General features: G+C 32.0%; 1 protein-coding gene across 1 annotated transcript; it reads right to left on the bottom strand.

Annotated features, from left to right (window-relative positions):
- Window positions 1–607: 607 nt before the first annotated feature.
- LOC149546790 (SKP1-like protein 13) lies at window positions 608–1,218 on the bottom strand. Its single transcript, XM_089794056.1, has 2 exons — window positions 916–1,218; window positions 608–763 (listed from the first exon to the last, which is right to left on the bottom strand). Exons 1-2 carry the CDS (start codon window positions 1,216–1,218, stop codon window positions 608–610), a joined length of 459 nt encoding a protein of 152 aa, XP_089650182.1.
- Between the last annotated feature and the right edge of the window lie 15,773 nt (window positions 1,219–16,991).

Genomic DNA, 16,991 nt, shown 5'->3' on the forward strand with positions numbered 1-16,991 from the left:
ACACAGATGTTGGAAATGGTTTATGAGAATGAAGAAAAATATACAAACAAAATGGAGGTTATGAAATATGAAAAGAGATTAGATCCGTTTTCCTACTCCTCGTAGTCGCTTTAGATAATCCTTAAATTTAAGATCATATTAATCCAATCATAATAAATGACTGTCATAATAAATAAGATCTTAATGTGAAGGAAATACACTTCCCTCCTGTCATTTTGAAGTACCATTTTTAACAAATAAAACCAATAGAACTACCAAATAGAAGTAAAGATTTGCTTTGCAATTTATAATATTAATTAAATACTGACTTAACAAAGAATTGCTCCTATATACATCAAAATATAAATTAAAAAACTTCAATGTCGAACATAAATTAATAAACTGATTTAAAAAAATGTTGGGATCCATAACAAGCTCGGTGAATCATTATTAAAGATGTCAAGATCTAAAATATAATAGTAAATTCAATGAATAAAATTTTCATAAATTGTATAAATGAATACATCTAAATATAAGGATATTAAAATCAATAAAAAGAGGTTCACTTTAATTCAAATCCTTGTAAATCAAAAACATATCTAAACCTACAATTGTAACCAAGTCAAAACTATCCTTCAAATACGTTATGCAGCTTCAAAACTTCTTGCTTCTCTTCAGGAGTGTAGTCATTTTGTACGCCATATTTCTGACGAATCTCTTCTTGGTCCCCAACAATTTGATATGATATATCAAGAAGACTCTGAATGTGAAGGTAATTAGCCGCCTACACAAAACAATCATTCAATCAACAAATCATGTAAGTTCAAAAAGAGGCAGCGAAAAATAAGAATGCTATTTGTTTTGCATAAGAACTATAAAAAAGTTTAACAAAACATACTATCATCAACTGGAAGAGAGTGTATATTGTCTACCAACTCTAACGAATTTCTTCAAATCCATAGCTGGTTTGCTCGCATCGGTCATTTGGGCATTGGACGTTTGTGGATCGGCGATTTGTATATCGGTCCTTTGGGATTCAACGTCATAGTATTTCCCGTATTGGACAATGAGTTCATAAATTTTACCGAAAATGTTTTCCAATAGTATGGGCTTCTCCTTACTGCTTTTACCCCCTGTAGCCTCTATCATCTTCGTTAGGGCTTGCGATTGCATGATCACGTCCATTTCTACTTCGAACAAATCACCGTCTGAACTACTCAAGATTACCTTGTCTTCCATTGACGCTGGAATAAGGAAATTAGGATAGAAATTTCAGAACATGTAACATAAAACAGATATGATTTGAATACTGTGAGATTATCAGTTTTAGAGGATCCGTATTTAAACTACTTCGTGCAACTGTTTGAAACAGATCAATGGTTGCTTCGGTTGGCAAATCTAGAAATTATGTTTTGTTACAGATTTTTAATTTATTATCTTTTTAATTCCACATTTGGTTTTACGGCAGTTCTAAAACAAAATGCTATGTCGTACTGGTAATACTATTGCATTCATGCTTTTTTGGGAGAATAGGAAATGCTCTCTTTTTGTTAATATTTCATCTTTTCAATGATTTCGTTTATACCAAGAAAATATTTATATATAGATATAAACTTGTTAATTTTAACTTAAAAATTATTTCTAACCAACTAAATTTTAATTGAGTACTTAAAGTTTTCAAATTTTGAATAATAAATTATAAATCATTTACTTATTATCTTTAATTTCTATTAAAATTATTTAAAACATTATATATATATATATATATACACACACAGAATAAAGTATAACAATGTCAAGTTGTGGCATATATTTATTGTTATAATTAATTTATCAATATTCATCTTATTGAATATAAATAAATACAAATTGTATTGGCTTACTAAATAAATATGTTTCTTAAAATATACTATTATTCATAAATTAATGTAAAAAAAATATTGTGGAAAGTGCAGCACAAATTTATAATTAATAAACTATCAAGTTTTATAATAAGTATATAAATAAAAAAGTTTTAAAAAAATCAATAAGAATGCACAATATAGTTAGATGTTGTGTAAAAATTATAATGTCTAATTTTCAATTGCATCGATCATAAAAAGATTTAGGAAATTTAAGTTGTGTAAAAAAAAAAAAATTTATTAATTGTTTAATTCATAGTGAAACATATATGTTACAAAAACATATTATAATTTATTAAGTCATACAACTTTGATAATTTTTGTTACCATAATATTTATTTTTCAACTATTCATATAATTTTCCTACAATAGTAAAATAATTTGGCTAGTCATGTAATTTGTATAGTCTATAAAATTAATAAAACAATATTTGAGTTACTCAAAAATAATTGTTTCTATTTCATTAAAATTAATTGAACTTTTGAAAAGTGAATACAAGAGTATATTGATAAGTGTGTATTGTATGAATACATTTAGTTAAATATTCAACTACATATATACTATATTTAATATAACATTATATTGACAAGTGCGTGCTATTGTATGACACTTGTTTTATAAATTTAATGAATCCATTCATCATGTTTTCTTTATTTGACCTTTTCCTAAAAATATATGGGATCTTTTTAAATTCACCTTCTCCTAAAAAAACATGGGGTCCTTTTGGACTATATTTTAGATAGAAACATCAATATTATAAAAAATCTCTAGATTCTAAATGGAGCCCAATTTTTTGTTTTTTCTAAAAGTTTCAAAATGATTTTATTATTTTTATGATAAATCTAAGTATTCAAGAGATTCATTTTTTGTAACATTATTGTGTGGATTATAATGATCCTGAAGATGGATGAACAATGAAGAACTGTAAGGACATTTCCTTGTCACAGAATATATTCCATAAAGTGCCAAAACATCCAATTAAAAGTACATAATTTCAACCTACACATCAAAAAGTACTACATAACTTATGCAAAATACAAAGGACACTGACCTACTAGTTGAACTTATTACAACAAGAAGTTACATAATGTATATAAATTAAGTTCTTCATGTATCAAGAATTGCCATAGAAGAATGTCATCCAATTCTATCCATGTCCATTTTCTATCTCAAGAGAGGAGTGTAAAGAGTTGTTAGCTCTCTTAAAGTTCCACCCAACACAAAGAACTCCCCAACCCTACCTAGAAACATCAAACTATGATGAGTGGGATAGATATGGCGCAACCATGTAACATAAGTACACACATATATATCTATATGTAAAACTAAACATGAATGTGATAGGTGATGGATCAATATAATCACACATAAAAATATATGCAACAACTTAATTTTAGCTATAACTATTTATACTAGATTTATACTCAGAAAAAAAAAATACAAGGAAATAATTTTTGTACCTGTACTAAATCTCCACATTCAATACCTTCCAAATAAAATCTATCTCACAAGAAAGAATTAAAATATAATAAATCATGCTTTTCTATTCAATTTAATAAAAATCATTGGAAAGGACATCCCTCAAGTGCATATGATCGGTAATTCACAAGAGAATCTCCAATCATAGAATGTACATTAGTCATATGGCAATCAAACTTTTGGAAAAAGAGGGGTAAAAATTTATAAAGACAAAAAGGATTACAACAAGGAGCTCTATCTTGAGAAAAAAGTACATCAAATTCTTACACCATCTCAAAGGGAAGTTGCCCCTATCCATAAATTCCAACCTAGAGCATGACCAGAAGCCCATTTGGCCAAACAATTAGCAACTATGTTCCATTCATGAGGAATGTAAGTAAACCTAATGAACTCAAGAGAGGTAAAAAAGAGAAGAATCTAATCAAGAACAATGGCTAGCTACCAACTAATATACTCAAGCTCCTGCAAGGAAAGCATGTTCACCACCACTTCGGAGTCAAACTTGTAGATAATCTTATGCCATTCCCACAAACAACACTATTTCACAACATATAAAATGGCCTGAGCCTCCATGAGATTGTTAGTGTACTCACCCTTATGCACTGAGAAAAAGAATTTAGCATCACTAGAACTACAACGAGCCACTCCCCCAATACCAACATGGCTTGGATTCCCTTGGGAAGAACCATCAATGTTAATTTTTAGAACTCCATGGGAGGAGTCCAAAGCCCATCCCAATTCACCTGACCTTTCCTCTATTGTTGAGGCTGCTTGGACACTCTTTGATACCTTTAAGCTACAACCCCATCTTGAAGATGAAAATTGAGGTTATTCTATATAGCAAGATCAATTGGATCCATACCCCCATCTAGCACAAACTTCAATTGAATAGTTTCCTAAAGAGAATGTGAGATCTTCCACCAAAGATGCATAACATCAATCCTCTTCATAGAGTGAAGGTTCCTAAAACATTGTTTATTCCATATCCTGAGCTTCCTTTTAACATATTGAAGCCTTTAAGAAAATAAAAAAATAGTAGTACCATATGTAGGAGTGCCATTTCTCCACCAACATAAAACAAAATCACAAAGAGAGGAGTCACGAAGCCACATCAACTAGAACTTAAAAGGTAGATGCTTTGGCATAAAAGACCTAGTAGCATAAATTTTGATTGGCCAACAGTCATATTCCCTCCGATCTAGGATTTTTGGAGAGAGAATAAGGGTGCCACTAACCCAGAAACAAGAAACAAGAAATCTATCCAAACATTCTGAGATAGCATCAGCCTCAATCCATTGATTATTCCAAGCATAGAGACCATTAGAAGGGTTAACATTAGATAGATGCAAAAGAGATATGTGTTGTCAAATAAAAGTAGAAGAAGGCCCTAATCTAGCCAAACCACCTTGCTTCTCCTCCAAACTTAAAAATAAATTGAAGTCCTCTGCTAACATGCAAGGATGAAAAGGGTGACAATTTCTAACATATTGAATATGCCTCCAAAGTTCCTCCTTTCCCACAAAATCAATAGGCACATACACATTAGTAATCATGATTATCTCTCCTAAGTCCAAAGCAGAAGCCATCATAAAGAGAGCTGAGTGAGAAGACACCCAGCCAAGGGGGAAAAAAATTGTAGATCCAAAAACATAGCCAAACCACCAACACTACCCATAGCCCTAACACACTAGCATTTCCCATGAGTCCAAATACAAGAGGCATGTTGGACCATAGACTCCACAAAGAGCTTAGTCTATTGGATACAAAAACATCAGGAGAATGTTCAACTACCATATTTTGAATAGCCATTTGTCTAGGGATGCTATTCAACCCCCTAACATTCCATGAGAGAATAATCGTCATTGAGTAGAATGGGGAAAATGAGCATCTAATCATTTCACTGACCTAGACTCTATCAATATCTCTTTTGAGTTTAATCTTCTCTTGGTTTTTTTTGCACCCACTCCTTAGAGGAGTAAAGGAAACCCACTTAAAGTGTTTATACATCAACCCCAAGGGGAGAGGAGACCCCTTACCCTTACAAGATGCTAGGACATCCTTAACCAAGTCTGCCAAAAAAATGTAATTATCCTCTGATACTAAAAGTGTCACGAGAGCATCTAACAGAGGAGCTACAGGGACCTCACAGTTCTGATGTACCACAACTTGGAATGCCCCACAAGCATCATTAGGTGAAAGTTCCTCATCTAGAAAAATTGGATTAGAAGAGACACTAGGAGGAATACCCTCTTCTAGAACCATACTATCCAGCACCTCAAATTGATTCAAACCTAAATCAAATATTCTATCTTTTAAAGGCCTCTTCTAGCCACACCCCTTAGCTCATGGGTGAGCAAGGGTAAATCCATCCTTATCCTACATTTGAGCCTTTCCCTTTCCTATAACATATGGCTAATTCTTCCCCTTGGTTGTATTACCCATATGAGCTTTTCCTTTCCCTATAGTATTTGCCAGACCACCAGCATTGCCGATCGTAGAACCATCCACTCCTTTGGATATCAAATTTTCCAAGATGTTCAGATTGGTGTTATGCATCTTTGGTGGAAGATCTCTCATTCTCTTTAGGAAACTATTCAAGTGAAGTGTGTGCTAGATGGGGGTATGAATCTAATTGATCTTCCTATATATAATTGCCTCAATTGTGAATGCCAACAACTCTACATCTGACCATTCTCACTTCATATATTCTCTACTCATATGTTTTCATAATCAATTGGTAAGTAGCAATTTTTTGGACCATGGGATTGCACTAAAAGAAAAGAATACAAGTGCTTAAGCTAAAATATTATACTAGAATTCATATTGTCAATGGATGAAGTGAAGCCTTGATAGACTAAGACAAATAAACAAAAGAGTAATATCAAACCAAGATTTACTTATCCATGCAACTATTTTTGCTGGTAAGAACAATACAGCTTATTTATACATTTTTTGTAATCCAATTTGAGAAAGGATAAGGTTGTCAACTATTAAAAGTTACATTAAATGAGCAGATTACTTAAGTAGAACTATTTCTTACAATCCATATCTAGGCATGACATGCCTCACAAGGGTTATGAATTGATATCCTTACCCATATTATGAGGACATTCAAATGGAATAACATATCTAAGAACACCAAGCATGAGAACCTATTAGCTAGACTCAAAAATAGAAATGGTAAGTTGCTTATATAGTTATAGTTATCAGTCTGATGCCTAATGGGTTTGGATTTAAAATAGAGAAAATAGAGAAAGAGGGAACTTTTAGCTTGTTATTTCATAATAATAGATACATATCTATACAATAGATTGACCTACCAATATTCCTAAATTATTGCTAAATAGATTGACAACAAAGTACTTCATGATTAGCAACACACATGAACTTGGCATCTAACTGGATATGAGAGACACATATCTATAACATTTGCAACTAGTCATTGTTTACAACTCAAACTATTTTACACATACACATAATCAAATATGATTTATCTTGGAACATTGACTCCAACATCCCCACTTAATGTGATAACTAAAAAACATTATGTAGAAATTTATTCTTTGAAATATAGTTCATAGACCAATAAGACTTCCTCAAGTTGCTCCCAAATGCCACTATAGTTATGCAACTATAGTCCAACTTTGAAATACCATTGTACAGCATTTACACATGAAATGTCTCATGACCCTCGTAAAGGTATGATGCCAAGATTCTAGATTTCAAATCTCCCTAAGCTAGTGGAGACCAATCCACATGCACGTCTCATAATCCTAGTGAGGTATAGTTTTGTTGATCCATTAGAACCTCAGACTATTGAGCATCTATCTAACCTCTACAACATCCTTTATTTCTTCAAAGCATTGGCTCCTTTTTAAAAAAAAAAAATCTTCAAATTATGAGAAGACTTTCATCTTCAATGAAATCATCATCACCACAAAATTTTGGTGGTTCTTTTCCAGGTCTCATCTCCTTGATAGCTTCCTTTCTAACACACACAAATTTAGAGGGAGGATGGCTTTGATACCATATTAGAAATATAGAAAAGTATATATAAAAATAAATAAAGGAGGAACTTCCAACTTGTGATTCTTGAATAATATATACATATTTATATAATAGATTGACCCACCAATATACCAATATTACTGAATTACTACTAAATGGATTAACAACAAACTACTTCATGATTGACAACACAAATGAACTTAACACCTGACTAGTTATGAGAGACAAGTCTACAACTAGTCATTGCTTACAAATAAAACTCTTTGCCACATATGCAACACACATAACCAGATATCATTAATTCATTACAGTTGAAGTATTAACTCCAAGAGAGTGACCAATCCATATATTACTATGTGATCTCACCTAATTGACAAGAAAAATAACAATACTCTCATTCTCACCATTAGATAATCATTGTATTATTCACAAAATATATTTCTTGGCATTTTTCTATAGCATTTAGAAGAGAAACATAGATTTTAACACCCTCATAATTAAAAATGGATTCAATATAAACATGATAGTTAGGAAATTTGTAGTCCTTTGAACCATTGGAAAATATAAAATGAAGATATTGCACTACATTTTCCATAGAGAATATGAATACTTAGAAAAACCTCTAAAAGATAGAAAGGTAGACTATTTTTCTTATTATGTTATCAATATTTCTTTTATTTCTTTTATTAATCAAACAAGATATATCAGTGTAAACATTAACATTTTTATTTATGATAGAAGAAATTATGTGAATTCAAACCTTAATATATCTTACAAAGATAAGAAAATCATCATGGGTTTTACTACAAGATATGGATCATCTTCAAAATTATTCATCTACATAAGGGTGGAGTTTCATGGGGGGTTTCAATTTCTTATTTAAACTTCAAGCAAGAAAGGTCCAATGAAGAAGATAACAAATTGGTATAAAATCATATGGAATCTTATCACAAAAACAGGAGTCCCTTAAGGCTACTTATTTGAGTAGAAAAATAATGGTGTGGTTAGAATTTTCTCCACCAACTTAGGAAAATAATTCTAAAATTAAAATTTCTCCTTCAATTTCTAAGGTGGGTTGCATCATGGGACCACTAGATTTAAATAGTTTCTTAAAAAATCTACAACACCCACTCAAAAAAATTAGGAAGTCCCCCTCCATGGGATCTCACCCTAAGTATCTATTTTCATAGTCAAAATAGAGCAAATTCAAATTTGTTCAAGAATTTTGCATTTTTTCACATAATATTTAAAGAAGAGACAACAATTCACAATAATCTTTCAATGCATAAGCTTCCTATGCGATGTGTGGAAACTAGTTGTACCCACCACTACCATGGCTAACCCCTTGCCTCAACCAAACTTTTTCCTTTCACCCAAAAAACCTATAGTCCATAATACATCAATTAGTTAGTGCCCCCAAAACCATAATCAAAAGAACTTTATCAAGTCTTCTTAAATACACATCATACCCAACATATATGCATGTGACATCATCTAAGATAAGCATTACATTGAAAATCTTAGTATGGCATCATCAAAATCATGAGATTAACATAGTTAATCAAAGTATAACCATCTTCATGATAATATAGTTATATGCATCACAATCATCATCATGTATACAATCAAGCACGACTAGTGTAAATAAAAAAAGTAAAGTTACATATTGACTACAAGGTCTACATTAAAAAAATCATGAAGCACATAACCACATAGTCAAACTAGACTTTGATTGGAGTCTAAGTCAAACAACATATGAACATGATCTTAATGACATGAAAGTTCTAATCAAGGTGCTTCGACCAACTTGGTTGAGTAAAATTGTGTCAATGACTTCCTACAAAGTACTAGTAGACTTGAATGAGATGAAAGTGGATGGAAGGTTATATAGGCTAGATATCATGGGTCAATAAGAATAGCAATAAAGCTTTATGTTATTTGAAACTTTAAAAAAAAATTAGAATGTACATTAATTTCTTTGGGTAGAACTTAAATAGTTTGCATAAAATTCAAATAATTAAAAGATTGTAAAACCTATATATTTAATTAAGTACTCATATAGTATTATAGCTTAAATACGGTATTCTTTCCACATAAATTCAAATTTAATTAAGCTATTATTATACATCCATTGTAAAAAAAAAATTTATAGGAAAAAGTGGCAAGCCACTATATTATATTGATAAATCTGGTTCAAAAAGGTCAACTAGGAAAGAACTAGTAAGAAAACCTAGTAATGTCCCTTATATTTATATAGATCATAGTTATTGGATTTATAGTTAGGACTCCAAATAGGAGAAAACATTTTTACGAATGAGAAAATATGCTTCCTGCATTGAGGCATTGACTCATAACCAGTATTAAGCATATTTCTTTTACAACATCATTTCAATATTTCAAAATAACAAAATTGACACAAAAATCAAAACATGGTCTTTCCTTGATCATTCTTCCATGTCATTGCTACCTTTGAAGCCCCTGCATACAACATCTTTACAGTCATTACTACCCATTGAATATTGATCCTTTCAAGAAGTAATCAAAGCATCACATCTCCAACAGGTCTTGTGATAAAAAGTTAGGAAGAGCGTAGTCCATGCTTTGATATTCCAATCTGTCAAGTTCATGTGGATTGTGGGAAAATTGTATGTTACAAGATCAGCTTATGTGGCCCTTTACTCGGATGTTGCTATGTAGATGATATAACCATTGATGATCAATGTGTCATTGATGAGTATCCAATGATACTTTTCTACAAATCGGATCTTCTGGATAGGGGGTTGGGTATTTCTCCTAATCTTTTTATTTGTTGCAATTAGACTTTGCTCTCAAAATAAATAATATGTTTCTTATGCTGTGACACATCGAAACATTATTATCTCGAGAAGGGGCATCTTTCACATTCAAAATAGAATCTTTCCATTTGAAAAAGCTAAGACCCAATAACTATCAGAGTATTCATTTTTGGATACAATCATAGTGAAAATACCTTGTAGCTAGCCACCATTATAATGTTAATATGAGACATAAAACTCCATATAGTCATATCTCCTAAATAAAAATATTTACTTCTTTTAAAATAATTTTAATAATGAGTATATTTTTCTAATTTTACTTTTTTGCTTGATAAATATTATTTTAATTTTCAATTTATCAAAAAAATAAAATAAAATTTGAGCAAATTTATGTTTTTAAAATTCAATATTTTAATATATTTTAATACTTTCAATCCATTGCAAATTTAAAATTCAAAATTATTACTTATGGTAATAAGTAGAGTCCAATAACTAAATCTATATCTTCCTAACTATATATAAAAAATCCTATTAAATAATGTACATGGAAAATTTTATTTATTGAAATGGCTAAATTTGGCATATATGCAAAAAAAATCAGAGCAAGGCTTTGAGAGCACTCGAGATTTGCAGAAGCCACAATATGTGGTCAAGACTACGAATTAGTTCTCCTTGCTGGAAAACTATAAAGACAATAAGGGTCAAAGATGACACTCATGCAAATCAAATCCGCATTAGGAGGTGATCTATGAAAGAAGTCCTATGCCAAATAATTATCAGGCCAAATCCAACCTTGTCTCGCTAGATTTTGTTGGTAATTTTTGTCTGTAGTTATTTTTTACAATTGAAAGTCTGAATGATCAATTTAGGGTATTTAATCTTACTAAGTATGCCCAACTCAACCTCTGCAAGCCACCTCCATTAGGGTCTAATAGGTCAGTACCTTCTTCTCTATATCATTCCATTCCCCCTTTTACAGATGAATCTCATGATAAGTCATCACTCCCCTATCTCCCTCCTCACTAGCAATCCACGAAGAAGGTTAACAAGATTTCTTCATACCCTAAGGGAAAGATAGATCTTAAGGCCAAACTAGCCTACGAGCAGAATACCATCTGCATTCACAATGAAGAAATTGAAGCTGCATGGAGTGAATGTCAAAAAATGGGAATTTTCATGGTATGGACTAGTCCCCATGAAGATTTGTTCTTTCTCTCAAATTGTTTAGAGGAAAACTATCATGATCAGGTAAGTATCTCTTGCTATTCAGATAAAACCTTTTATTTGCAATGTATGAGTGAAGTTATTAAAAAATAATTTATGAATGTATTGGATTGTTTTTTCAATGGACATGTTGTCAAATTTGTAGATTGGATTCCAGATTTTAAGTTAGAAGGGGTAGATTTTAAGTGCCCAATATGGTTCAACATTCAGGATTTACCATTGAAGTTGAAGCAAATTAATACCCTCAAATCAATAGGATCTGCTATAGAAGATTTCATAGAATAGATGCTTCCTTTAAGTATTCCAATAATGTGAAATTACTAATTAGAACAAAGTTTAATCAATCTCCTCCTATACATAAGAAAGTGATAACAAAGAAGACATCTTATGAGTTTATTTTACAAACATATGAAGGGGAGATATCTGAAATCATTAAGGTAGAGGATAATAAAAGAAAAAAAATTATATATCTACCTCGCACTTCAAACTTTCAAAATATGGTTCCTATGATAAGTACATAGAAAAAGAAGATGGGGATTAGATCGGCAGAGTTAATCACACCCTCATAGTGTTTTGGAAAGCTCGACACCCAATTTGATCTACAAAGTACTGGAAAAATGGATTATGGTTATAGTTCAGAACCTAATAGAAGAATCATATCAATAATTGTGGTTGATGAAAAAGAAAGTCATGAAGGGAGAAATAAGAAAGATGCATCTACTAAATGGAGATCTAAAAAGAAGAAGAAGGTATCAAAGAGCAATCTAGGCAAAGGAAATGTCCAAACAAAGGGGAAGATAGGAAAAACAGTGAGACAAAGGCAAAAAGGATTCAAGAATAGGCCACTAGGAATGAAAGGGGAGTAAAGTCAGATAACCCCACCAATAGGGATCAACAAGTCAAAAACACTTCTTGTAGCAAAGTTCCAGCTAATCAATCATGTTTAATGGAAGAGAAGGGCCTAGACAAAGAGATATCAACATCAGCACAAAATAAAGCAGCAGAGGTCCCTAGAAAAGATAGCATAGAGAACTTAGAAAATTCCTTTCTTTTTTATCATAATACTAACAAAGATGAAGGTCATGGATGGATGAAGGTAGATAGACACATAGAACAACATCAGAAGAAGTTCATTGAAGATAGGAATACTACTCCTAGCAAAGAGGTTAGTATAAGGTCTTCCAAGTTCTGGCAGACTCCAACAACAATTGTGAGCTCTCCTTTCACTCTAGATGGTAAGCAAAAAGATTAGAAGTGCAATACTAAAGGTATAGACAACTCCTTCATAGTAGAAGTTTTTAAAACAAATTAACAAGGATATCATTATGGATTTAGTAGTGGAAACTTTAAGTTTAGAAGATAAGGATCTGGATCTACTATCTGAGGAGTTAATCCAGGTGTTAAGTTGGGATAATATCGATGATAGCTCAGAAGCCCAAAAGGAGGAACTAATTCAAAAAATCCTCAAATTAGGTGGTGATAACTATTCAGCTGAAGATTTAAGAAGAGATTTACTAAAAATAGAGTTAGAGGACAATATAGAGGGATCGACTAAGATATGTGGAAATGTGACAAAGCAAGAGGATAGAGGGACTAGAAATGATAGCATGGAAGATATATATGGTGAGAATGGAGAGCAACCAATCATAATTTATCAGATCATAAGTGAACTCAAAAATGAAGAATTAGAAGGACAAAGTGGCTTCAAATCCTCCACTATTCAAAATGAAGAAAATAAGATTGAGCACCTTGGGATATAGATGAATCAAGAAGGCTTGAGTTCACATAAATATGGTAGAATGAAAGGAAAAAGAGGTGGGAAATCACTAAAAGAACTTAGGGAAGTAGATGGACTGAGTAGAGAATAGAGGAAGATAGATCAAATAATGAATAATGGGAAGGGGAAGTGCCTTCCCAAGGAATCATGAGGGTCACTACATGGAACACTAGGGGCTTAAATGCCCCTAGTAAAAAATGGTTACTAAAGCAAAATCTTAAAACCTTTGAATCATGAATCATTCTAGTTTAGGAAACAAAGTTAACTAAAGTAGAAGGTACAAAATTAAATAAGATGCTAGGTCTTTGGGGTTCCATTTTCCAAGAATTTGTGGGGGCTTTAGAGGGTCTATGTTTAATTTGGAATCCTAGGATGGTAGCCATACATTGTTTAAAATTTAGGTTTAATTTGTTGAGTGTAAGTGTACATAGTCTTAAATCAAACCTGAATTTTATTTTGATTAATATATGGTCCCAATAGTGTAGTGCAGAAAAAAGTTGTTTGGGATGAGAATAGCTCTTTCATTCTCCAATTTTAGGATTAAGCCTTTTTGGTAGGAGGTGATTTTAATACTATTTTAAACTTAGAAGAAAAGGTGGGTGGTATTCAACACCTCTCACAAGCATCGTTAGATTTCAAAGCTAGGTTAGACAAGAATAATATGATAGGCATTCCAACCATTAATGGTAATTTCACATGAAATAATAGAAGGAAGGATTTTGTGTACATTGCTGAAAAATTAGATAGGTTTTTTATGATAGGAAATATAGAAGATTTTAACTTAAACTTCTAATCCACCATTTTTCCTATTGATGGGTTTGATCACTACCCAATCTGTTTTGAATTTAGTGAGCCTATGAAGCCCATTAGGAATCCATTTAAATGTGAGAAGATGTGGTTCCAAGACCCTAATTTCATTAGGAACTCTAGAGATTGGTGGATACTAGATAAATTTGAAGGTTCCAAGATGTTCATCTTTGTCTCTAAACTAAAAATGTTGAACAAAAGGATACTTAGATGGAATAAAGAACATTTTAATAACATCTTTAAAGAAAAATTAGTTATAGAGGATAAATTTAAAAAAATTGAACCTAGATATAATTAAGAAAGGAATGAATAATGAAAGCTTTCTACTAGAAAAAGAACTTCTCACTAAATAGGAAGACATACGATCCAAAGAAGAAATATTTTGGAGACAAAAATCGCGAGAAAAATGGCTAGATGAAGGAGATCAGAATACCAAATTCTTCCATTACTCCACTCTATATAATAGATCAAACAGTAAAATCACTAGTGCTAAAAATAGCTTGGGCATATGAACCAAAAATCCAAAAGAAATTGTAGATACATTTGTAGCTCATTTTTAGAAAATATTAAATAATTATGAAGGTTCAAATAGAGAGGCCCAACAAAAAATGCTTAGATTTATCCCAAAATTAATTTCACTAGAAGATAATAAGGCTTTAAATAAACCAATCATCTTGGAACAAGTGAGATCAGTAGTTTTTAATATGAACCTAGACAAATCTGTAGGTCCAGATGGATTTCTGGCCTTGTTTTTTTAGAAATGTTGGGATATTATTTGGGAAGATCTATGGAAAGCCATTGAAGCTTTGAGAAATGGAGGAGCTCTTCTGGTAGAGATCAACTACTCCTTTCTCACTCTAATCCCAAAAAAGAATGAGCCTAAGGATTTATGGGACTTCCGACCTATCGCATTATGCAACACGATTTATAAAATATTCTCCAAGATTTTAGCAAATAGGCTCAAAGGATTTTTGCTAAAGTTAATTTTTGAAGAACAAATAGGATTTTTCCATGGTAGATCTATTCTTGATGGCATCCTCATAATTCAAGAGACCATTCATTCTACTTTGAAAAATAAAGAGGCATGCATGTTTATGAAATTGGATATCTAAAAGCATATGATATGGTTGATTGGTGTTTTCTCTGCAAGGTCCTTGAAGCCTTTGGTTTCTCTCAGAAATGGATTAATCTAGCTTTTAAATTTATTTCTACTCCTAAAATTTCTATTCTCATTAATGAGACACTCAAAGGTTTCTTTGAAATATCAAGATGTTGAAGATGAGGAGATCCATAACCTCCTTCCTTGTTTATCATTATGGAAGAAGCCTTTGGGAGAGTGATTTCAGGAGCCTATCATAATTAGGAAATCTCTGGGGTCACTGTGGCTAGTAATATGCCAAATATCATGCATCAACAATATGTAGGTGATATGATTCTACCTGGTAAGAGTATAGTTTTAGAAGCATTAGGTTTTAAGGCCATCATTAAGTCTTATATGGATGCCTCAGGCCAAAAAGTGAATGAAATCAAATCAGAGATATATTTTCTAAATACCAAAATAGAAATGGAAGATCAGATCTCTAAGATTATGGGTAACAAAAGAGATCAGTTTCCATGCAATATCTAGGAATTGCCTTAGAGAAGGGCTCAAAATCTAGTAAGATCTAGCATAACACTCTTGACAAGCTGGATGCGAGGTTTGGAAGTTGGAAAGATAAATGGCTCTCAAAAGTAGGAAAGATTACTACAATTAGTTATGTCCTATCTACCATTCCAACCTTTCATCTTTCCTTTCTTCCCCTATCTAAAAGTTTTGTATTGAAATTTGAAGCCAAACTTAGGAATTCTCTATGGAAAGATTATGAAGAAGATTAAAAATTGGCACTCATCAAATGGGAGAATACATGCAAACCCAAGGATATGGGGGGTTTAGAGATTAAGAATCTTCAATGGAAAAATGAAGCTTTAGGTGTGAAATTAATATGGCATCTTTATAAGGAGAAAGAACAAAAGTTAGCTAAGATATTTTATAACAAATACCTTAATCCAGATGACCCTTTTTCATTATTTAGAATGATAAATCTACCTAAAATGTCTTAAAGCTAGAATTTTATGACTAGATTTCAGCCTTTATTATGTAACTTTCTCACATGGGATGGACTTCCTTCGATTACTGCTAGTCCCTTCCCTAAGGATCTCAAAGATAAATTGGTTTCATTATGGGGGGATAAAGTTGGTAATTATAAGAATAAAATCTCTTTGGAAGGTATGCATCAATTGGTTTGGAGATCTATGGAAGGGATGGGGTTAGACTCTCTATCCACGAAGGCTTATGAGAAGATTCTATCAGCCAGGAAGATTAAGCAAGCAGAAAGGAAAGATGAACTTATTTGGGCTACCTCAAATGATGGAAAGTATAGCATGAAAAATGGATATAATTCTTTGATTCATTCTCAAAGATGGAGAAAAATTGAAATTTCTCTAAAACTTTGCTAGGATAGAGCTTGTCTTCCTAAGGCAGGCTTCTTTTTATGGCTAGCATTCCAAAATAGAATCTTGACAACTGATAGATTATCTAAATTTGTTGTTTTAGGCCCTTCGAGGTTTGTGCTATGTAAACATAATAGTGAGGACATGGATCATATGTTATATAGATGCCCTTTTTTCCAGGCCTACTAGGACTAGCTTAAATGTAGGTTAGGGTGGTCAACACCTATGTTAGAATCTTTCACAGATTTCCTTAAAGCTTGGCCTATAGGCATGATTAAATGAATATATAATAAGCTATGGAATATATACCCCTCTATTATGGCTTGGGATATCTGGAAGGAGAGAAACCGTCACATTTTTTGTGAAGATGAATTAAAATTAGAAGAGGTACTATTAAAGATAGAGGCTTGTATAGTGGAAGTGATGAATTCCCGTCTTAGAAAATCCATGGAAGATGAAGGTTCTTTCTCAATTTTGGATGGTATAATGAAGAAGAATTGGACCAACCTGATTAATCCATCTCTTGTATAG

Source organism: Cupressus sempervirens, chromosome 7 (assembly GCF_028749045.1).
Source record: "Cupressus sempervirens isolate cs-2001-9-10 chromosome 7, ASM2874904v1, whole genome shotgun sequence".
NCBI lineage: Eukaryota > Viridiplantae > Streptophyta > Pinopsida > Cupressales > Cupressaceae > Cupressus > Cupressus sempervirens.

Coding starts and splice junctions, on each gene's coding strand:
- LOC149546790 (XM_089794056.1), bottom strand. CDS start 1,218: ATGGAAGACAAGGTAATCTTGAGTAGTTCAGACGGTGATTTGTTCGAA. Junction 764..915: donor ATTTGAAGAAATTCGTTAGA/GTTGGTAGACAA, acceptor TGTTTTGTGTAG/GCGGCTAATTACCTTCACAT.